The sequence below is a fragment of the Hakea prostrata genome, chromosome 3 (genome assembly GCF_041222555.1).
Source record: "Hakea prostrata isolate BN-2017 chromosome 3, UWA_Hpros_2, whole genome shotgun sequence".
In the NCBI taxonomy this organism is placed as follows: Eukaryota; Viridiplantae; Streptophyta; class Magnoliopsida; order Proteales; family Proteaceae; genus Hakea; species Hakea prostrata.
In genome coordinates this window covers 9,008,383-9,031,591 of record NC_142602.1, presented here as the reverse complement: position 1 = coordinate 9,031,591, position 23,209 = coordinate 9,008,383, and the positions used below count along the sequence as shown (strand labels likewise).

At 37.5% G+C, this 23,209-nt stretch overlaps 3 protein-coding genes and 1 pseudogene across 6 annotated transcripts; 2 read left to right on the top strand and 2 right to left on the bottom strand.

Moving 5' to 3' along the window:
- Positions 1-564: 564 nt before the first annotated feature.
- LOC149020661 (protein neprosin-like) lies at positions 565-2,700 on the bottom strand (annotated as a pseudogene).
- Positions 2,701-4,493: 1,793 nt separating this feature from the next.
- LOC149020660 (glycosyltransferase BC10-like) lies at positions 4,494-14,423 on the bottom strand. 3 transcript variants are annotated; one of them, XM_089148876.1, is made up of 12 exons: positions 14,234-14,423; positions 13,522-14,049; positions 11,705-11,821; positions 11,100-11,200; positions 9,631-9,702; positions 8,604-8,685; positions 8,390-8,470; positions 7,088-7,126; positions 6,835-6,900; positions 6,241-6,390; positions 5,813-5,941; positions 5,269-5,716 (listed from the first exon to the last, which is right to left on the bottom strand). In XM_089148876.1, the coding sequence occupies exons 2-12, from the start codon at positions 13,756-13,758 to the stop codon at positions 5,648-5,650; spliced, it is 1,143 nt and encodes a 380-aa protein (XP_089005002.1). In that variant the 5' UTR covers positions 13,759-14,049; positions 14,234-14,423; the 3' UTR covers positions 5,269-5,647. The 3 variants fall into 3 exon arrangements, with proteins under 3 accessions (XP_089005003.1, XP_089005002.1, XP_089005004.1); XM_089148877.1 differs by lacking the exon at positions 5,269-5,716 and adding an exon at positions 4,494-5,259 and having other exon boundaries at positions 13,522-14,423; XM_089148878.1 differs by lacking the exon at positions 11,705-11,821 and having other exon boundaries at positions 13,522-14,423.
- Positions 14,424-17,026: 2,603 nt separating this feature from the next.
- On the top strand, positions 17,027-20,418 carry LOC149020659 (uncharacterized). 2 transcript variants are annotated; one of them, XM_089148874.1, is made up of 3 exons: positions 17,027-17,289; positions 17,443-17,626; positions 19,848-20,418. In XM_089148874.1, exons 1-3 carry the CDS (start codon positions 17,148-17,150, stop codon positions 20,068-20,070), a joined length of 549 nt encoding a protein of 182 aa, XP_089005000.1. In that variant the 5' UTR covers positions 17,027-17,147; the 3' UTR covers positions 20,071-20,418. The 2 variants fall into 2 exon arrangements, with proteins under 2 accessions (XP_089005000.1, XP_089005001.1); XM_089148875.1 differs by lacking the exon at positions 19,848-20,418 and adding an exon at positions 18,038-18,361.
- A 622-nt stretch (positions 20,419-21,040) lies between these two features.
- LOC149020658 (uncharacterized) lies at positions 21,041-22,970 on the top strand. The gene is made up of 2 exons (XM_089146965.1): positions 21,041-21,266; positions 22,178-22,970. The coding sequence occupies exons 1-2, from the start codon at positions 21,067-21,069 to the stop codon at positions 22,629-22,631; spliced, it is 654 nt and encodes a 217-aa protein (XP_089003091.1). The 5' UTR covers positions 21,041-21,066; the 3' UTR covers positions 22,632-22,970.
- Positions 22,971-23,209: the final 239 nt, after the last annotated feature.

Here is a 23,209-nt window from a genome sequence, read left to right as displayed (position 1 = left end):
GCTTTATTAAGTTGGGGGATAGGGATATTAATATGCCTGAGCAAGAATCGAACCCTCGACCTCTTCACCAAAAAGGTGTTGGTTTCACCACTAAAACAGTTTTGCGTTGGCAAGTCCAAATTATTTAGTTGATGGTGAAGCTATGTTCACATTAAAATTCGGCCTCTAACATTGAAAACATACCACTTGTGAAGCAATCCGAGAAGGGCTACGTCTCTATACATTCTCAAAATGAAACTGAAAAATAACAAAACTTCTCCCAGTGGAGAGCAAACTCATCTAATCATCTAATTTTCAACTAAGAAAGCCTTTACCACAAGATATGGAGAGGAATTTAAGAAAAAGAAAAGAGACACAAATCAAACCGTATGGTATATTCACTTTTGTTTTCAAATTTACATATCCCCTAAATACGGTATAATCGACTGATAACCGTGTTAAAAAAAAAGTAACTTTGAAAAAAAAATCAAATCTAAAAGATCCCCCAAACCCATTAAGATACAGCAACAAGCTAGCCTATATATTTTATTTCTCTTCACAATTCAAACCCACTCTAAATTCCCTTTAAGGGCATCTACCATTCCTTCCTGGACCTCCATAATAGAAATACCTTCCCCACGCTTTGTTGGTTACCAGTCGCTGTTTAATATCATAGCAATTTGGATTAGTCACTATGAGCTGAAGATTTGCCGCAGTAACCAAGACGTTAGACGGGTTCACAACTTGGACGTTGCGGAAATAAGAAGCCTTCTTGAAACCTTCTCCAGGAAAATGACCGCTGCCCATCTGTGTCGTCGTGTGCAACCCCGACACGTGGTGGTCCGCGATCTCTCCCCCAAACTCTACCAGACTTGCATAATCGTGCAGTTGATTAAACAAGGACGATGGCCAATACCCAACCAGTTCTGAATTCCCGAATTGAAGCCACCAATTCCCACTCCTCCGATCCTGTTTGAAACATTAAGGGAAACAAAAATCCATCAAATCCATGGTTTGTACTTTGTATACATGAAAAGAAGAAGAAGAAGCCAAACAAAAGATGTTTTTAAAAGGTCATTCAGCACGTATTAGCTTAATCTGAATGAAGAACCACTTAAAATACCTTAAAGATCATAAGGCTGATCTCCGTTTGCCCACCGTTAAATGCGGATAAGGGGGCGATAGCACCCCCAACAACAATCCTTTTGCTCGTTTGCACAAAGCCTGAACACAATAGATTGTAGCATCCATTTTGATATCCATCAGCCTGTACGTTTATGTATATAAAAACCAATTAAGACGGATTAGCTAGGCATTAATTAATTAGCACTAATCCTCCTCAATCCTAGCGGAGAAAATTAATTAAAGAACGTTAATTATTTTGAAGACTGTTTGATGAAACTAGTTAATTACTTACAGTCCAGAAAACAAAGAATCTGGGTCGGTTGTCTCTATACTGCGAAGGGTATACCTGGTTGAAAATAAATGAAGCAGACATATATGACAGCTTTAATTAATTACCTCGCTTGATGATCAAAAATAAAAATACACTTGGAATGTCTTGAATTGAAAATAGAACAGTCGAACAAAGAGGTTGCATGGTAGATGAGAAAGATTGAATTAATTGGAGTGAAAAACTACTGAACAAGAATTCAAGATTTTTTCTTTTTGAATTCAGTACATATATATACCTGCCAACCAGCTTCAACACTCTCAAGAGTACCGGATGAACCAGAAATTAGCCAAATCTGTGACACACTAAATTCGCCCGGGCTAGCTACGTGAGGTGACCACACATTAATGGCTGCTTTCGCTCCATGATACTGACCGCCTCTTACATACCCAACCGCATACTGTGGTTAATTCTTAAAGAGTCAATTCAGTAATCCCATACAAATTAAACAAGTTGAAGAATTTTACGTGGCATGTATGCATCCAATGGAGAACAAAGACTAGTATGCGTCTTCCAAAATTTACACGTCCAATAAACTAACCTCGTGGCCGTTCGAGCTGGCTCGTATAATTGGTCTTATGGGTTTTCTTCCAAATCTTTCGATGGAACTAACCCTCAACATATCTTCTTCTGTGGTTCTTCTTATTGGAATTGTTCCTTCTGGGCAATACTCGCTTGAATTCATCCATACCGAAAAGCCATCCGCCACCGAATCAAGTTCTTCGTAACCCTTGGGTATCTCTCGGTGGATCCCGCAAAACGACGAGTAGTAGAAGCTCAAAGTTTTAGTTCAAGCTAGCTAGAGAAAGGAATAGGAATTTCAGATTATATATTGTTAATAGTAGAATTTGAATACCAAAGGGGTTTTTGTCCTTTTAGCTTCGGATGATCAAAAGCTGGTTGTAGATGTGATGGAACACAATCTATGAGATCACCATCAGGACTCTGCAACATCAAACAACAAACCCAATACTTCACCTAACTGAAAAATTGAACCAGAAAATAAAAAACAAGTCTGGAAAAGCAAATTAGAGACAATGGAAATGCCTCAATTGTCTTGACAGAAGGCTTGTTGATCTTTTTGAGATGAGCTCTTATTCTGTTTAGCTTCCGCAAGTATTCTCCGGATTTGAAGGTCCTGGTTTGTCTGGTCGAGACTCATGGTCTTGTAACGCAATCGACGTCGACAATGCAGAAAAAGAAACAAGAAGAAAACCAGCAAAAATGGGAATGATTGGAGACATGTTGCAATAGCTAGAAGAAGCCATGGGAGAAGATCTTTTGCATGGTGTTGTTTTCTTTTGTAATCAACAAATAAATACCATGCATTCTTAATTCTTGTCCATAGAAGCACAACTCTCTCAAGATCCAATTCCAGCAAAATAGCCATTCAAAGAAAACCAATTCGGTTCACAGTAACTCCTCTCCGTCTCGCTATTTTTAACACCTAAATTAACAAATCCACCACACCACGGCGGCAGTGGGGGTTCTTTTGCAACCTTCTCCGATCCCAACAACCAGGGCATGGGAGGATGTGTCGCTTGCTTGATTTTAACCAACAAGTTGCTTTGGTTTTCCATAATAGAAGCAACATATATTTAAACACTGAACATCGAAGAAAGAAGAAGAGAGAGTTGCACAATCAAAGGAAATCCAGGACATTGCATGCATAAGCCAATTTTGCTTACATATTCTTTCCTGGCTGCTAATCCCAGCTTGAATATTGGCAAGAAAGAGAATAATAGTATATGGATAATGGATCTTTGTCAATTAATCCAACCGTCGACTTACTATGATCCACTTGTTACTTAAGGTTACTTGTCTATTTCTTGCCTATTTCTTATTTTGTCAAGTGTTGACTTGCTTAATGTAGCTCAGGTTTTTTTTTTTTTTTTTTGGGTAGAAGTTGCCCAATGACTTCTAGTGGATCTCCACTTAGCATGTTCCTCCGCCCATATAGCCACCACATTCATATAGATGTTAAAATGTGGAATTCAAATTGTCCATGCTTGATATGCACAAACTTTATGAATGTGTGAGTGCGATCATAATATTGTTATAGATGGAGGGACAGGTTGGGAGTAGAGGACTGTGATTTTGTCATACTTCACATTTTGTTGCCGACAAACATGGGGGTAGGCCTCGAAATTTCTTTGCAGTTTGAGCATACTTCATTTTTATTTTTTTCTCGGATGATAACCAACTTCAAATTTCTTTTATACCTAAGGAGTTGAACCTTGTAGTTCATTCCTTAGCTAGGAAGGCCTTATCTTGGCTTAGTAAGGCCTTTCGTCTCTTTGTACTCAATGTCCTCTTACCTTTTTTGGGCCTTATCAATGAAATTTCTTCCAGAAAAAAAGACTAACTTCAAACTCATCCTTCTTAGATCCCTTGATGACCCCATCTTCATACAACTATGGTAAATGATCGAGGGAGGGCCTATCATAAAACAAGGCTGAAAAAAAGAAAAAGAAAAGAAGAGATGAAAATGACTGAGGCTTACATTGATTCTTTCTTGGCCGGATTATTTTCTTTGTGTTGTCTATTCTCATCCTACTACTAAATATGACATGCATCAATAAAAAAATGAGATGCATCAAAAATAGTAAAATAGTATAACTAGAGCCTGTTAATGACTATTACTACATGACGTAAATACAACTAAGATATTCGAATATGTATTGATTGGGAACGGGGAGTGGAAAGCAAACACATGGACAGCCAACTTTTTTTTTTTTAAGAAAGACACAGTCAACTTGCTTGAATCACAGAACAACATCTTCATGGAAGAGTGAAATTCTAACAGGGGAATCACAAGCCCTATTAAGTCTACTTTTTGATTTTTTTTTTTTTTTTGGGGAGAGGGTGAAACTCTACTTTTGAGTTGATGTTGCATCTATTCGGTCTCAATAGATCCAATCATTAATGACTGAACAGAAGGAAAACAGATATTGCCAGCTAACTCTTACCAGTACTGATACTATTATGCAATTTATTACGTACGAATCATGGTTGAAGTTTTTTTTTTTTTTTTTTTTTTCTATTTTTTTGGGTGAAAGGTTGCAATACTTTAGACTTCTTCTGCAAGGGTATCTGTCAAGTGCTCAATTCAACCCGAGAATTGTCCCCGTTCATTTCATCTGGATTTTCTTGATAAATTCCGGCCAGGTTCAAGCGTATCACTAAAAGAATTGGAACTTGTCAGCAGAATCGGCTGTTATGAGTCGAAACGGCCAAAACTAACACTAATTCCGTAATTGATTTCTATGTTTCAGCTCGATTTTGAACGGTTTAGCAGATAATTTAGTTGGAAGAGACAGCACGTTATAATCAAGAAGTCATTGACTTCAAAATTCATTGTGGGCTATTTATCAGAGAAGATCACACCAGTCCCTGCTCAGATTTCTGGATAAAAATAGTGCCATTTGAATCTCTCTGGATAAAAACAGTGCCATTTGAATCTCTTCAAACTTTTACTCCAAAATTTTGTAGTGGTACAAACATGGCCACCAAACAGAACTAAATGGAAGAAAGAAAAACTTCAGTTCGGTAATTGGCCCCAGAACTGCATCTAAAGAATTGCATTTACTGTTTTTTGGGTAATAAGAATTGCATTTACTTAATTCTTCAATTTTACATCTATATATTGGGGCTAAGAACACGACCTACTTAGTACTTAGTAAAAGTTTTGTTGCTCTCTTTTGTTTTAGGGAAATTTCTTTGATTATTGTCAACGGCTTATTTTATACCTGGGAAGAATTTGCAATAGATGCATGTCACCGAGATTATGATTCACTGGTACCTTTATTGGAAACTCCCAACACAGACTGCAAAAAGAAAACACCGAACAAACAAATAATTAAACTCCACTTTTCTACTTTTTTTTTTTTGAGAGGAGGGGGGATAGAATTAAAATCCAGCTTTGATGTATATAGAAATGAGATCACGTGGGAGCTTGTAAAGCTTTCTCGATTTTATTAAGGAGATGCAGAGAACGTATATGAAGAGTGGGACTGCAGAAGTCACTGAGCAACTATAAACAAGTAAATGCCTGACAAAATAAGAAAGAGATAGGTAATCATAAATAACAAGTGGATCATGATAAATGTATGGTGGAAGAGTGTGAAGAGAGCACAATCCTCTAGCAATCACAGCAATCACAGCAGAGGATCTGGATTCCATGATAACCCCAAGGGTTGACTCAGTTGGCAAAGATTAACAGCTCATACATTGTTGTCTTCTTTTCCCGAATGAAAGTGACAAGCTCTGGTTTTGCCTACTTCTCTAGTTAGAAAGAGCGGGGAGGGGATTCAAAGCCAACATTCAAACTAGGAGTAGCAGACATGAAAGAATTACATAAGGAAAATTGGATTGGCTTACCAAGTTAAGAAGCCGGAGGGCAGCAGGCCGACGAAACTTCCTTGCGAAGAGAAAGCAATGTGCTGGATTCCCTTTGATTGTGCACCTCTCTCTTCGATGTTCCGTGTCATAATATATGCTGCTTATGCTCTGGAAAACCGAAGCCACTTGTTAGTTAATTGATCAAAACTTGGCTCACTAATATTCACTTCTTCTGCAATCAAGAAAAGGTACTAAGTTGATTCCGGTTAGAGAAAGTAATTTCATTGACTGAAATAAATAAGTGACTCCTTCATTTCCGTAAGTCTTACCCGGTTTTGATATGCATTCGGTATCTAATTTTGGTTTTGGAAGAACTTAATAAACACATAGCATAGACCATATGGATCTGATTGAATGAGATGAACATTAAAGCTCAAGAAACGGTCGGGTTTTAGTTTAATAATTACCTTTATCGATTTTATGAGTCCTGGGTTAGCATCTGACATTTTGTAAGTCACTGGATGCCACCCACGCCTATTGCGGTCTTTGGAGGATGAAAGATCCCAGGAAGCATGCGTCAAAGATCTCCGAGTAATTTCCATTTCAAGTCCCTCTTGCTGGAATGAAAGAAATTAAGAGATACATAAACGGAAGGTGGTAAATTTTCAAATGCAATATAGAAGGCCAAAAATATGTATGCTGACGATTTAAAATTCTGACAGAAATTTCAATATGCTGCCCAAAACCCCTCCCCTATCTTCTCGTACAGAACTTGGGAATGTTATGTGTAGTAGGAAATCCTTCGCGTAAATAAAAATCATGTCCTCAAAAGACTAATTACTTGATATTGATGTAGTAGTGAAGTAATCATTCTCCATCCTCTCCACCAGACAATCAAGTGAGTCTCCACCTCTAAAAGCTGTGGAAGTGGAGCTCCCCTATTGTATGGTGATGGATGACACTATTCGTCAAGGGAGCAGAATCAAACTTCTTTTTTTTTGGGTGAGAAGAAGTGAACTTGTTTAAGGCTTAGAAACTCAGCCAACAAAAAATCAACTTACCGCCAGCAAGGTCTGAACATAGTGTTCATCTGGGATACAGTTATGCTCCTTTGAAACATCTGCAGACTGAAGAGAGAAGACACTTAATAGTACTAAGCTTAAATTCCAATTCTGTATTACTCTTATTTGCTCATGGCTGACTTGTATCTTCCTCATGACATCAAGTACAAAATACATTTCATATGGCGTGAGAACTGCAAATCCAAAAAAACTGAATCTAGAATAGTTGATTGACTGATGAAAAAGTACTTACTAAAAGACGGTTCCGCCAAAACTCAGGTAGTGACCTCGTCTGGGGAATTATCAAAACAAAAGTTATAAGGAGCTAGAGAGAAAGAAAAACAGTGGTCTTTGACAGGCAAGGACTTGAAAATACAATACAGTTTCGGATTAATAAAAGCACGAAGAGCAGTTCATGTAATCCTTCAATTTACCATGCCTTAGCATACTCAAAAATATTAGCATATTCGATTAACATCATATAGTAGATCCCTTCCCACTATGCACTTGAAATTTTTTCATAATTCTCATATTTTCCTTGCTCAACCAATAAATGATGTTTGGCACAGCTACACGGTCCTTTGCAGAGTGAGTGAAATGATAACTTTCACCAACAAGGTTGGAAGTAATCTAGACTCGTGAAAGAAAATGGATTCCTACCTGGAATTCAGAACAAACACTATATTTCAAATATTGACTTGGTAAATGGAAATCCAGGACAGCACTTTTCTCCAAATGCTTACCTAATTAATTGAAACCACAGGACAAATGGATGGAAAATGAAGCAGAAAAAAAGAAGGGCAAAATTCAAGAAATGGTGTAGATTGGTGTTAGTAGTGGAGCAGAGGAAGAGAAGCACCCTTGGCTGTTCTATTCTAGAACACTTAGTGTGCCAATGGGAAGAATTGGAAGCCTTTTTCTATTTGGCATTTTGAACTGAGGAAGAATGAATAGCATTCAGATGGGGTATAAGAATTATCAGACTGCACAGTAGACTCGACCGACATAATATAGAAATCGAAATCCATAGGACTTGGGGTGCTTGACAAGTTTTGTGTTATATCCTTGCAGAGTCCGAAATTAAAAAGGCCTAATGAGGGTTACTAAAGATAAACCCAATTGATGAACTGGCGTTCTTGTGAACAGAAAATTACTTCCGGTGATGGATTCTAGAACTAATGCATCATTGACAGTAGAGGCTTGTTGGAATCAGATTTAAGCAAAAAGGTTAAAGGTTGAGATCCTATTACGTGGGAGAATCACAGTCCCCTCATTTGCCATAGCATAGGCAACTACTTACCGGAAAAGATATCGTTAACAATTCGGTATCATCTCATGACATGATAAGGAAATACCTAATGGTTCATCACATCCATTATCCATATAGGTACTGGACAAGAACAATTTGACCTGGTACACACAGGATTCACAAATTTTGGGATCCATTTATTTTGTTTTGTTTTGGCATAGGTTGGTCACTTGTCTGGTGTTTAGATCATCCCAATTAAATCTTTGCTCATGCCAAACAAAAGGTTCAATCAGCATAGTGGCTTACTCTGCAGTGCTTCTGAAACATTGGGTAGACTGTATTGTCTTCCACTACAATCTCAGCATGCTTTCTTGTTAGAACAACCCACTGAAAAAGGAGACAACGTACATCAGACTAGTGCATACCACAGGAATATTTAGAAGAAATATCAGCTAGACAGCTAGCTTTTTTCAAATTCAAGCAGCAAGTGAATCCAATAAACCATTGAATTACTTATTACCTGAGATCCTTTCCTCCAATTATGAACAGGAATAACAGGATGCATTTTTGGATTGTATCGACTTCCTTTTGTATCAGCAAAGCTGCTTCCAGCATTATAGAGAAAATTCAATCAGAATCCCTAGGCCACTCAACAGATATTTTATTTTGAAAATAACCAGTTAAGAAAAACTTTATAGACAAGATACTTGGTTCCTAGGATAAAATTTATGGTTCAGAAAGCATACAGGGAAAATAGAGGTGATTTTACAAGTCCATGACTCGTCATTTTCTTGATTATTGTAATGTATCCTTTCATCACCAGTATTTTTTAGTGACTGCAAGTTCAACGTTCTATATAAAAGATTATTTTTTCAAGGGGATATACTACATAGATTTCTTAATGTTCATCAGTCATTTGTAGTCAATCTTTTGACAAAATATTGGTTGTATACCTAGGTTCTTTCTTTTTTTTTTTTTTTTTTTTTTTTTTGGGGGGGGGCGGTGGGGTTGGGGGTGGTGGGTGGGGGGATGAATAATTGAACATCTAGGCCTTCTGCACTAAAAGGATCCCAAATGAGATCCCAACAATGAATAACACTCTCAGTAAAAGAGGATCTTTTGTATAGTCATACCCACCTTAATCTTCTAATTGGGACTTGGAGAACGCTTTTCCTTCTTTTGTACAGTTCTGTTAAGGACAAATGTTGCTGTTGTCCATGGTTCTTGCACCTGATTAAATTTCATAAGCATAAAAGTTTGTATGGATACCTAATTAATTAAACTAACCACCACACATATTTGAGTATCCTTCTGTACCTTCCTGGAGACGTGATTTAATTGGGTGATTTCACTAATTTAGGGTGATGGAACTATCCTCCCCTTCCTACCTGCTTTTTCTTTTGTGGGTCTGTTGTTTGCAAAATGAAGGGCACATTTCTGTAAATGGCCCCAAAATCACAGAAGAGCATTTCACAAAATAAAATAAAATAATAGAAAATCTATACATCATCACTCAACACAATGGAAGAGTGTGATCAGTCACTCACCTGTCTACAAAGCTATTTGGTGTTGACATGATATACTCATACGTGTAATTGAAGTTGTACAAGGGTAAGCAGCTGCCATGAGATGAAATAATACAATTGATAACTGGTTAAAATAACCCATAAGTAGATGAAAGTAATATCACATCAAGATGTTGTATTCAATCAAGGGAGAAATCAAACAGGCAATGCTAAGCCAATGGCAGGACATGGGTAGTCCCATTTGATAAGGGACCCAGTACCCAGCTCATCGATGAATTTGAGCTCAACATGAACATAGGAAGTATCAAAACCACAAAGATGCCATTTATATTTTTATTCATTTCTCTCATGGCTATTCTGGATCAAACTTCAACTCACTTTCCTTGCTCATTATACTTTTTCTAGTATACCACTGAGATGGTGACAGTACTCTATGACACAGAGACACCCTTCTCTTACTAGATGGCAGATCATGAGCACTAAGGTTTCTAGGCATAGCAAACTTCAAAAAGTTCCCTTTCATGAACAATAGGATAAGTAATAAATACACATGAAAATACTCAACCCAAATATGTTTGGTTGTGTAAGCAAAGCATGGGACAAATATTAATTGAAACCTGTATTGTTTATTTTAGTTATTACAGAAAAATGGAACATTTAGAGATAAAAGAAGAAGCCAGAAATGAGATCAGGGAATCCACCAGCTCCAAAGTCTCTTCCATCTTATATGGATTTCGAATTTCTAAGACTTCAATTCTCGTTTTCTATAATCTAAAACTCTCAAACATATTGGATCAGATAGTTTACTTTCAAAAATATCCTTGCGCAAGTTCAGATCTAAGCTATCCAATCAATCAATCAATAGATAAAAGAGAAATCAAATAGTCATTATCCAGTTCAAGGGTTAGTCACCAAGAGGACCTTGAGTCTCATGTTTTCCTGTAATTTTCAATTCTAGCCTCACTTCTCTGATATCTTTTGTGCAGGTTTTCGGAATTTGAATTTGAATCCATAGTCCTGTCTCAATTCTTTTTCTCTACTTCCTTCCCACCATGTGTCTCCAAACCCTGATCAAATTACACTTCAAACCATTTTATTAAAAGTTGATTCCTCCATGCCCAAAAGTTAAGACTGCTTCTGAGTAATATATCTCATATTCCATGCTATGATCCGTTTCCAGCTGATTTCTCTCTTCCCAAACTGGCCCAATCTTATATCCTTCCTCACAATTTTTATTATAAAACCCTAAGTCTTACCAGAAAATATTGATATCTTCTTGACGGATCTACTTCTTGGTTGCAGGTGGCCCACCAAAATTATTCTTGGATACAAGGCACTTGCAAAAGATGCACATTCCAACAACGATGGTGCTTTAACAATCACTGGATGGCGTATGCATGCATAGAAGCATATTACTAGAACCAAAAAAATGTATTGGACGCAAGCAAAACATACGGTAATCTGCACCCATTAATAAAATGGTATCTCACCTGTCCGATAGAAATACAAATCGTTCATTAAATGGATCCAAGAGTGCACTTTTTAGCAAAAGTCTCTCTGCTTGGATCATGCTAGCTTCCCCCCAATCTACCTGGAGCAGATGCATTGAATAAATAACCCAAGAAAAAGAAAGCGAGTAAAGTATATAAAAAAATAAAAATAAAATAAAATTTGATCCATAGGATCAGATTGTTCTTTTTTCCCCTAACAGCTTATAAATGAAACTCATAAATATCAATTAGGTCACTCAGTCAAGATCTTAATGAAGTAGCAGCTCAGAACTTATTTATACCCAAAGCAGAGCACAATTCATATTGCATTTGAACTAAAATCAGTGCAACATTTTTGGCAATATATGTAAAACCTACATAACTCTGCAGAAATATATACAGTTATTTCCAAATCACTAGTTTCTAGTGGCATTAAGTTCCACCAGAAATCAACATTAATCCTAGAAACTAGATCTCGTCCTAAATTGAGAATTTCAATTGGAAAGCAAAAAAAAACCATGGAAATCAGAACAAACTAAAACAAAGATATGGAAGAATTCCTTCGATTAATCAATTTAAGTCTTTTCAGTCAAGAACCAGCGAACCTGTATACTGTTATTAATCTGGTGGCCATAGAAGTAGGCTGATTTTGTCGTTGCATTATTGAACGCAAATCCAGGCCTAGCATTGACGGTGATAGAAAATCTGTTCTCCCTGTCACCCTGCAAAAGATGGAATTCTGCTCATGAAAGAGAGGATCACCTTAAATATCCTTGGAGCCTCTCTCCTTACAATCTAAGAAACTCAAGCTTTTGGATCTAAGAACTGGGAGTTGTTTGATCAAAGTCATCAAACCAATAGGAAAGCACTAGTAAGTAATGCTTTACCCCTGTACTGTGTATATTTTATAATAAGGTCACCCACATGTTCATTTTAGCTTTTAAAAACAAGGTTGCATAAAAAAATCCAACTAAATTTAGCATTCAAGAGAGCTCAAGCCTGCTTGTGCCATTCACAGAGAATCTAAAAGTTCAAAAAAGTACCACCAAATCCCTAAGGATATAATCATTTTTACCATATTACCTGGAAAAATATATTTTCAGCATAAAAATGCCTTAGTCCCCCAAAACTGACAATCACTCCGAACCAGGTTCGAACAAAATCGGGTTAAGTACGAACTGGGTTAAATCAGTGGCAGCGCAAGACAAAACCAGTTCTCGTCTAGGGAGGCTGAAAGCCATAAAGGATGAAGTAGTTATAGTAGTTACTTAGTTGAATTTGAATTCCTTTGTTTCCAAACTCTTGGGAGATTATCCTGAGAGCAGTTCTAGGTAGTCATGGGAATGTGGTTACTTCCTCCATCTATAAATACTAGTGTAATCCATTTGTAAGGGACAACAGACATCAATCACAAATAAGGACTCGACGAGTTTAGGTTTAGGTTTTGTTCTTCTTTTTTCTTAGCCTTAGCATAGCAATGGTACAGGTTTGCCAAAAAGGAACTTCACGTGTTTAGTTGTCTTCTCACAAAAGGCATCAAAGTCCTCGATACACCGAGGCAGACATATTTCACACGGCCTGATTATCTAGATTTCCCTTGGGTCAATTGCAAACTCTGGCACACCAGCGCAAATCCAAGAAGAAATTGGACGAACACAATGATAGTTGTACACCACACTATGTCATTCACAACAACAGAGAACCAATAAATGATGTTCTATTATGGAAAGACTGCAAAGCAAACTGTGTAAAACGAGGGAGAGAATCATTAAAACGAGTTCCAATCCCAGTTTCCCAGTGACAAGTTCCACTCCACTTCAACTGTTTCATTGCATGCTGAGATAAGCTTTGAAAAATTCCGGGTGTTCTGTAGTTGTATATAGCGTAGAGAATTGGCCATCTTACCGGAGGAGCTAGAGTAGAAGTTAGTGATATTAGCAGTGTATGGACAAATAATAAGCTTCAGAACTATATCTTGCAACAACTTTGCACTCCCAGACTTTCAGAATATCACCAGAGAGCAGAAACAAAGCAACTGAATGGTGAGTATCCAAAAGTCAATTCAAATTACTAAAATTTCAGAAGCTTGCTTATGGTGATTACTAATTGATCTGATTATCTGATGAATGCTGGTTACATGCAATCTTCAATACAACCATGTTTGATGCACTAGCACCTGAGGTAAACTGCCGTCTCGGCATTCATTCTTAAGATCCAGACAAGTACCAAATTCTGTGAGACATTCTTTATGGCAGCATTACTGAAAACGGTGGAATCAATGAGTAACAGTGATGTCAGATTGCAACATAACAATTTTTTGGGGGGAAGGTAAAAATGAGAAGTAAGTGCGAAAGCAACATTAGACAATTCACAAAGACAGAAAGTTGTACCTAAAACAAAGCAAATAACAGTAAAGAATTACCTGAAAAAAGGAATCCCATATAATGTCCGTATGAAGCCGGTTCCGTACAATAAAAAGAAACGCGATCTTAGGCCTTTGAATGAATGGAGGAGACCAAGACGAAATCACTTTGATTCGACTATAACGTGTTTGCGTCGTCAATATCAAACATCCAAAACAAAAGCTTAGCAAAACCATCGCAAAAAGCCTTCTGTTCCATCGACCGTGAGATTTATCTTGAGTGCTCCTCCGCTTCATCTCGTCTTAGTTAAGGAACAACTCTCGATCATTTACAAAAACAAAATTAATCGATCATTGCCGTCTCATCAGAAATCTTTTCCAAGATTCTAATTCGAGGCAGGTGCAAACCAGCTCGCCGATTCAGAGCAAACTATGTTCATTTTCTTCAGAACAAAACGAATACAGTTCGACCAAAACGTAAAATGAGAGATAGTCGCCACATACAACCAATACAATAGAAGCTTCAATTTCACGCTAGAAGTTATTTCGCCGAGAAAAATCTCCCGTTCTGAAGCTTCGCTGCTTTAACTGAAGATTTCGAGATCATGAATTTCGCACTAGTGAGAATCCAAAACTCAACGCAGGAACACATTAGTCTTTGAATAGAAATGAATATACGGATCTTAAACTTGTCTTCAAAACTTCATGCGCAAGTATCCAATTAACGAACTGAAAACGGTAAGAGAAAAAGGAATTCTGGTTTTTCTTATACCTTATCACGGATTCTAATGGAGATGGCAAGAAAGAAGAGATAAAGCATCCCGGAATAAAGAAGAAATTGCTTGTGAAGCAATCAAATTAGCAATTGCAGAAGTTATTTCGAGATTCACAACCATAAAAAGTGCGCGTGAGTGCCTCTGCCAACTGAAACTAAGCTTGACTTTGAGGAGCCGACTCGTCAGGAGTCCTGGTCTTTTTGAATAATGAAAAATAATTGCGCGCCTTCAAAGGTACAGACATTTCGAAATGGCAATTATACCCTTATCTTTCACATACAATAACAAAGTTATCGGTTCGACTTCCTTGCCGTCCAAATAAAAATGACTTTTTTTTTTTTTTTTTCTTTCCCAAATTAAAATGTTAATTATGGACTCCAAAATTTAAAAATCCTTAAGGTTGGTTGAGCTAAAGATTCATCGGATTTCATCATAGACCAAATCATGGAGTCAATTTATAAAATTGTGTTTGGTTGTGGATGACATTCTCCAAAAACTATTTATCGCTGTTTTGGTGGCCGGCTTTTGATCTCGGTTTCCCCTTCCCTTCTCGTCCGTTTGGGGGCTCTGTCGGTTTTCCCCGGGTTTTCGTTCGTCCGTTTCTCCGTTCGCCGCCCTATGGTTGACAACATCATTTTTCAATAAGGAGGTTATAGGTTCAACCCTTACCAGCTTCATATGTAATATCTTCATTCCCAATTTTCATTAGATACAAAAAACGCTTTTGTACAAAAAAAGAAAAGAACCTAAACTTAAATTCTAACCGGATCTCAAACCTAAATCCTCTAAAACAAAATATAAACAACAAACCCAAACTTTCTTTGTCATACCCAACCTGCATTGATTTACCTTGACTTAATGGAAGAAAGATCATAGATTAATGGTTTCAAGAGTTGAATTGTTGACCGATTAATGTTAGTGTTTGCCAACTAAACTAATTCATAGGTTTCTAAGTTTAGGGTTCAAATAGTTATTAGAAAATGTTTTTAAGTAGATATTTGGTTAAATAATTATTTAAAATTTAGTTTATAAATATATCGATATCTGCCTTTTGAGTTGAAAAAATGGAATTGGTATCAGAGCAAGTCTGAACTAGTTCGGATTAACAAGATTTTATTTTATTTTTATTGTTAGTAAAGATTAATAGGGTTTTATTGAAACCCTTCCAAACAGTAATAAAATCAAATACACCACCTTGACTATTTTTTTTAATTCCTTAAAACTTCATAAAAAATCAACGGATTAAGTAACGATACACCAAAATATTCAGTTAAAGAACTAATCATAATTTACCTTAAGAATCATATTCCTCAAATATTTGTCAGAAAACCATTTAAGATTTTCAAGTTGTCCACTTAAAAAACATATTAATGTAAACTTGCCGGCATCAAACATTCCAAAAGACTATTGAAATCAATATCTTATAAGATTCATAACATAAGATATTAAAAATATTCTTTCACACTCTTTATTTTTCTCTTATATAGTTAATATTTGATTTGAAAATTTTATGATGTCCTTCCTTCTATTTTAGTGGTAGCAATTTCCTATATAAAAGCAATAAAATGGACATTACATAACAAACTTTTGATTTTTGGGTACATTAACGGGGCAAAAACCCATTCCATAACAAACTTTAACAATCTTTCAATATTGTAGGACTAGTACATTGGGAGACAACCTCTTATTAGAGGCCTAAAGTCCTAGAAGGTATGTGGTTCGTTCTTCCGTTCCCTCCACACTTCTCCCCCTATCCCATCCCCAAAGAGCCTATAGGCCCGAGTCACGATGGCGGGTCGCTCTTCTGTCCCGTGCACTCTCCACTCACCACACACTGGCCGGTGGTGTTTTTTTCCCGACTTTGATTTTATTACTATAAAACCCTGTTACTCATATGTAATGTCCACTTTGTCCTTCATTAAAATTAAGAAATCAAAAGCGATACTACCCCATTTATAAAACCAGATTAAATGTCAATTTTACCCTAACTTCATTTATTTTGACTTAAAAAATATTGGTTTTCCACCTTCACTAAACTTATTTATTTTGAATTAAAGAAATTGGCAAAATTCAAACGATTTGGTTTCCCACCTTCTCCTCTAGCATACGGGGGAACCTTTTTTTTTTTTTTTTTATTTGGGGGGGGGGGGGGGGACTTTTTTAATATTGGGACCCCCCATGGGGTTACTTTTAACCACAGGATCTTGCCGAGAAGGATTAGAAGTGAGTGATATTCAGTTTCCAAATTTGAGTTGAATTCTATCCCCTCCCCTTCGGTTTCTATTTTAATTTTATTCAATTATTATTTCTTTATTTTGGTTTTTTTTTAGAGTAAAATAGATTATGATTATTTTTTTCCTACAATTAATTAAGGGTAACTGAGAAAAGGGGGATAAAAAGAGAAAAAAATGAAAGGGGTTTTCGGGGTTTTTAAAAAATATGGAGATGTCACATCATCAGTAAACTAACGGAACTTAACAATAGGGGGGCATTAGTAATTATAGACAAAGTTAAAGGTTGGATTAGTAATTTTGCAAAGCCGGGGGAAAAGGAAAATTATCCCAGAAATATATTTTATTGTTTTGTACCTATGGGCCCCACCATAGTGTGTGGTTGTAATTTGTAAAGCCGTCCGAGAGCACAGAGAAATGATCCGGACTCGTTACAACGACCGTAACAAGTAGGTAAAAAAAAATAGTATATATATAAAATGTTTATTTATTTATTATTTTTTAAAATTGGGTAAAGGGCGTTGGGGTTTTTTTTTTTTTTTTTTTGGTGGAAAGGGGGAGAAGCGGTAATCAAGAGCTGGAAATGAAAACCATGATCTTGAAGAAGCAGGAGTCACATAATCTGATTATCAGGACACGAAGAGCAATTCTCCTGTGAAGCAAGCACGAGAGGTTGATTATGGAATCCATTCGCAGATGTGTAGCTGCGGGGCGACGAAACCCTAATCTCTGGTTTGGAGTCCGGAGCTTGTCGACTTCCAGTGCCGCTTCTCTAATGAAAAGTGTTGGATCTCTCCTCGATACCCTTGCTCTCAAACCAGGTGCTGAAAGCCCTAATGCTTAATTTTGTTTCCGCCAAATTGCTGAGAATTTTCCCCTGGAATTACTGTTTTTCGGTGTCATCAGCTCCAATTTGGAGACAAATCTTATGTATTCATGCTTGTTTGATCTTGGGTGACGAAAACCTTTCGTAGGAGGGACATTGGTACAGAACTGTGGCGACAGTGAAATTGGAAAAATCGTGATTCAACTAGCAAAGGAGCGTAAGTTTCAGACTGTTAGTATAATTGACGACCAACCTGGAACTCCTGAGGTAATTGAAGAGCTTAAGGCACTTGGTGGGGATATAGTTGTACCAGAAAGCTATACCAAGACTTGGTACTTACTCTCCCGGATCCACATTGTTGCTTTGCCTTTGAAATCTATTTTTTGTTATCCCTAATAATTGATTGGATTACTGGGTTTACTGAACATGGGCAGTGTGGATTCTATGGTGCATAAAAATTTTACTTGATGCTTTGTGCACAGTCCTGCTCTTTCCATGGATTGCATAAGCGGGATCTGCTGTAGTGTAGTTCATAATACTACCATTTTCTATTAGTTCTTTTTCTTGTCTCCAGTTGCTTTAGTTGTTCAGATTCTCTGTGCTTTTTCTGGATTGCTCATGAAGAAATCTACTTCCTTCATTTTTCCATCAGGCCCAAATGTAAAAGGAGTGAAGGAGACAAAACCTATCCAATATCACATTGTTGTCTCCAGTAAAATTGAACTTCTCCTTCAATGTGATAGGTCCAACTCTATGGTGAAATCATATGAAGGACTTGAGCTCAAGCCAATTCACAGAATCATTCAATTGATTAGTAAGATCCCATCCTTCCCTGCTGTTGTCAAAATACAGCGTCCAGGAGTTGAGTTAAGGCTTTTATTCACTTGATGATTACTGTTTCCCTTCCATGATAGAACTGTTAAGCTGGTAAAGGCATGGCTTTGCCCCTGGCAGCTTTCCTGTTTACGGGAGCAGACTTTGAATTCCACATGCATGGTAGGCATTGAAGTATCCTGTTAGACCAAAGAGATTTTCAATGTACCATTGAGTTTGTCTATATGAAAAAGAAGGGGGGGGGGGGGGGGGTTGACCTACTCCATCCAGAACTCAGAAACACACTTTTTAAAGTTTTGAGAATATCTGCAATATGTTAGAAGAACTTAGAAGATGATTCGCAGTGTTCAACTGATGATTGCGATGATTGAATGAAAAATGAGAGCCGCTGGGTTGCCTGGTTTTGAAAGAAAAATGACTTTTCTAGATCTGCAATTACTGCTGCACTTGTGCCTGTCCTCTTAGGTGATTGCTTTGTCAAGGTTGAACCTCCTGTTGAGAAGCCTATCAGTCTTGTCAGTGGTTCAACTCCATACTCATTTATGTTTGCTTACTAGTCTAGGGACCCAGGTTCTGCTTTCTTTAACAAGTTATAGACTGTCTGTAACTGTTGGTGCCTTCCCTTTTGAAAGTGGAGAATAGGTCTGGAGTCGTGGAGCTGCTTAATGGTTCTTATGATATATTTGCCCAAATGCCAATATCTCATTAGAACCCAAGATGATCCTCGCATTGGGTTAATTGATGGTAACAATTAGTAGCATTTGTATTCTTAGGCAATTATGATTTCTTAGTAGCATTCTTTGTATTCCAGTGAGGGGGAGCAGTTTATTATAAAACAAGCCTAGCTATCTCTGACTTCGTTCATTAGTACAGTTACCTTTGAAAGTAAAGTGACATTGAGGCGAGCCCCATGTTATTCAAATATAGTGTGAGAGCTTATGATGTCTTAGCAGCATTCTTTGTATTCCAGTGAGGATGAGCAGCTTATTATAAAACAAGCCCAGCTGTCTTCGATTTTGTTCATTAGTACAGTTACCTTTGAAAGGAAAGTGACATTGAGGTGAGCCCCATGTTATTCAAATATAATCTGAGAGCATGGTTTGCATTTTCTTTTGTGTGTGTGACTGTGTGTGTTGTACAATAGTTGGTGTTTGGCTTTTGGATTGTATTTCCATCAACTGAGATTTTTTTCAAGCATTTGTGTTGTACAATAGTTGGCATATGGATTTTGGATTGTATTTCCATCCAATGAGATTTTTTTCAAGCATTTCTCTGGAAATTCTTCTATGCGGTTTTTTTATTCTTTGAAGATGCCAGCTTGATAAACTGATTGCAACACCACCAACTGGGTGCAAAGTTGGTGTCAGAAATTATTGATAATCTTGGTATGTTCAAATTCTTTTTGCTCGTGTGGGTTCAAAGCTGTTCTCTGGTTTTTGACTTTGGTCTGTTTCAAAGTCATGGACTTCCCGGACTTGTGACCCAGTTAGGATAATCTCCATTTCTATCCTGAAGTTGATCTATAAATTGTATTCTTTCTTGTGGTGACTCGGATCATGATAAAACGAGGTCAAATATAGATGCCGATCCAACAAGGAGTGGCATGCCCAGAGCATATAATCATACATATTGAATATTTATTTTCCCTTTAGCATGCATACACAACCGTGTGACTGTGTTGTTTGGTCTATTCAGACATTCTGGTTTCCCTGTAAGCAGGTATATGAAGCGCCTGGCAACTGAGCTAAGCCCTACTGCTGGTTTGAACTTCAGTGATGGGTATCAAGCAACCGCTGTCTGCAAGGCACTGATTGATGGTGGCACGTTCTTAACATATGGGAAGAAGTTACCAAAGTACGTCGTTTATGATGGGGCAGTGCGCAAACCAGTTGAATGGAGTGCATTCATCCAGGAAAAGAAGCTGAAAGAGTTGACCCTTTAAGGTAGAACGTTGGAGTGTTTTAGATTGATTTCAAATGGATTTGGATTGGCGTTCTCACATCAATCTCTTAATGAAAATTCGGAGGGATTAATCTTGCCTTTGAATTCTTCTGAGCTGTTGCTTCTTTTTGTCTTTCTGGAAATAAAAAGTGAAACTTGCCTTCCGATATATAGTTTGTGGAATATGCAACTTGCATGTATAGATTGATTTGATTTGGTTAGCAAAGCAAATAATTATATCTATGGAGAACTTATGTATACAATGATGTTTGTGGCACCATATGCTATAAATTATGTACACCTGGTGGCAGCAAATCCAGTTTCACTCTTTTCTTGACGAGATGGTTCTTGTTGTATGAAACTATAAATCCCTGAGGCATTCCTCCCGTATGCTTATTCACTTGGCAGAGAGATGCTAATATGTATGGACAGCGTGTAAATCTCTCCCCAATGAAATAAGGTTCGGTTCAGTTGCCTTGCAACTTCTATGCGTTGAAAAATACGAACCTGATTTCCTTGGAGGATTGTAAATAACAAGGAATTTTCGTGGCATGGGTATACTTGAAAAAGATAAATAAATAAATTATTAAACAAGTATAAAATTCATACTTTTAACTTCTTTTTTTTTTTTTTGGGGGGGGGGGGGGGTTATTCCTAATCAAATTGCATTAAATTTTGTAGAAGCATCTTTGAATATTATCATTCTCTGAAAATCTCAAATAAGTCATCTGGAATGTTAATCAGCATTTGCAATAACAAACATTTAGGCCTATCTTTACATTCCTAAATTCAAGATTCCGGTTTGTAAAATCAAGAATAGGCTCCGGTGGGTTGGGCTTTTTCTGGTTCCACTCATTTGGTCCATTGGGCTACAAATGTGGTCCAGAATTACTTGGGCCTGAAGTGGGTCGAAAGATAGAGAAAACTGTAACTTGGCCTTCCTTTGCTTCTATTTATACGCGACGAAGATTTTCATTGCAGCTTGTAAGTCAAGACGATGGGGAAGCTGTTGTGGTCGCTTGTCTTGGTCACTTTCTCCTGTTTTCTCGTCTCCTGCAATGGAATCGAGACTCCCCAGTTCACAGTTTTTCATTCCGAATCGGATTTCGAGGTCAGATTATACAGAGAATCTACATGGATGTCAGCGCCCACTCGAGAAATTTCGTTCCACCAGGCGACCAAGGATGGCTTCCACAGGTGATTTAACATACTAACTGACTTCCTTTTTCTAGTTTGTTGGTATTCAAAGTTATACCTATATAGATATACACTTGATGAGGAATTCTTCGAGTGATCTTTTAGGGTTCTTTTTGCATATCTTGGTTTGTACTTACAAAGAATCTTATGGATTTACTCACCCTGATAAAATTAACACCCCCAACCCTCCAAAAATAACAGCTTTTGAGATGTGTATTTTGAAAGTCGATTGTCGAACCACTGACTTCAGTTTTCTTATAAGACCGTTCCGTGGTTGGAAGATGGTGTTTAACTGGGTATCCTTAGCATATTATCTTGGTCAAGAAGAAACTATGATTGTCTAGTTGTTCTCTAGTTTTAAGATTTCAATATGGTTTGAATGGATCTTGTTTTGGCGATAACTTCTTTGTTCCATTGAAGAGAGTGAAAAAGGAACACTAGTGATCTTCCCATAAAATGTTATGATGGTTCCAAATGTTCCGTGGAATTGAATTAGGCGGCTGTTTGTGTTATTGGCTGCATAACTTGTGCTATGAGAGGGTCAAGGTGTTCAAGAATCATACTTGATCATATTCTGCAGCAGAATGTCTAAGTCCAAAGTGAATGGTCTTTTTGTATGCCTAACAACTAGGTTCTTTTAGGAGTTGGGTCTGTATATGGTTCTTGATTTCTAGATAACTTAGACGAAGCTCATCTCCTCTTAACTATCAGTGTGCTGAAAGGAAAAAGAGATCAAACTAACAATCTTGATTACCCTTTGCTTTCTTAAGTTTTTCCACTGAAAGGTCAAAGCATTAGAACTGCAAATTCAACATCCTTTAATGAATATCAAAATGAATCTTTTTTTGGACCTTTTTCTGTTTTATGGTTTCATTTATTCTGATAGTCAGATGCCCACTTGTTTTTGGCAGATTATTTCAGTACATTCAAGGTGCCAATCTGAACTCTTCTCGACTTAGGATGACAACCCCAGTGTTGACCAGCATTGTCCCTGGAGCAGGGCCCTTGGGCTCATCGGCTTACTTTGTGCAGTTCTATTTGCCTGCGAAGTTTCAAGCAGTGCCACCTTTACCACTTCCTGAATTGAACCTGCAACCTGATGCATGGGGTAGTTACTGCATCGCAGTCAGGAAGTTCTCAGGGTTTGCTAGGGACGGTAATGTTGTTGCCGAAGCAGAGAAACTTGCTGCAAGCCTGAAGAAGTCTCCATGGGCAGACTCGACCTCAGGTGATGGTAAATATGCTTACTCAATTGCGCAGTATAGCTCTCCTTTTCAGATTTTTGGCCGGGAAAATGAAGTCTGGGTGAAGGTTCATGGATCTGAGCTCAATGGCTGCGGATCAAGTTCTGTAGCTACTTACTAAATATTCTTTGGAATTGGTGGATCATACTTGGGGTTGCTTGGACATATATTGCTGTGTAGTACAAATGTGCATCTTTACTTGTATATTTATGGTTTTCTGTGTTCTGTATAGAATGCTGTATTGATGGATGCTCTTGTATACTGCTGCCTTTCATTCTAGTTGTGCATAAGAAGATTATGGGTATTACTGAAGCATACTTATGTGATGAATTCAATCTGGGCAACCTTCAACATATGACAACAATTGGTTGGTTCCAAGATTTAGCTGGTCAGTGGGTACAGGCTAACCAGCCAGAAAAGCATCCTAAAGGGTGCTTCATGGCCGTGTCAGTTTGATTTCAGTGAAATTGGCAGGAAAATTTATTTCATGGCTTCCCATTCTCTCTTACCTAGTAGTTTCAGTAAAGGTTCAAGAGAGTTGTTTCATTTTTTTTCTCGCTCCTAGAGCCTGTACTCCTTTGCAGAAACCTGTACGTGATGCAGAAAGCATGTGACATAGGGGCAAAAAAATAGTAATTATAGACATTACGAAGAGGACATACATGGTTCAGCAATATCCTAGTCTCCTGGAGAGGTTAG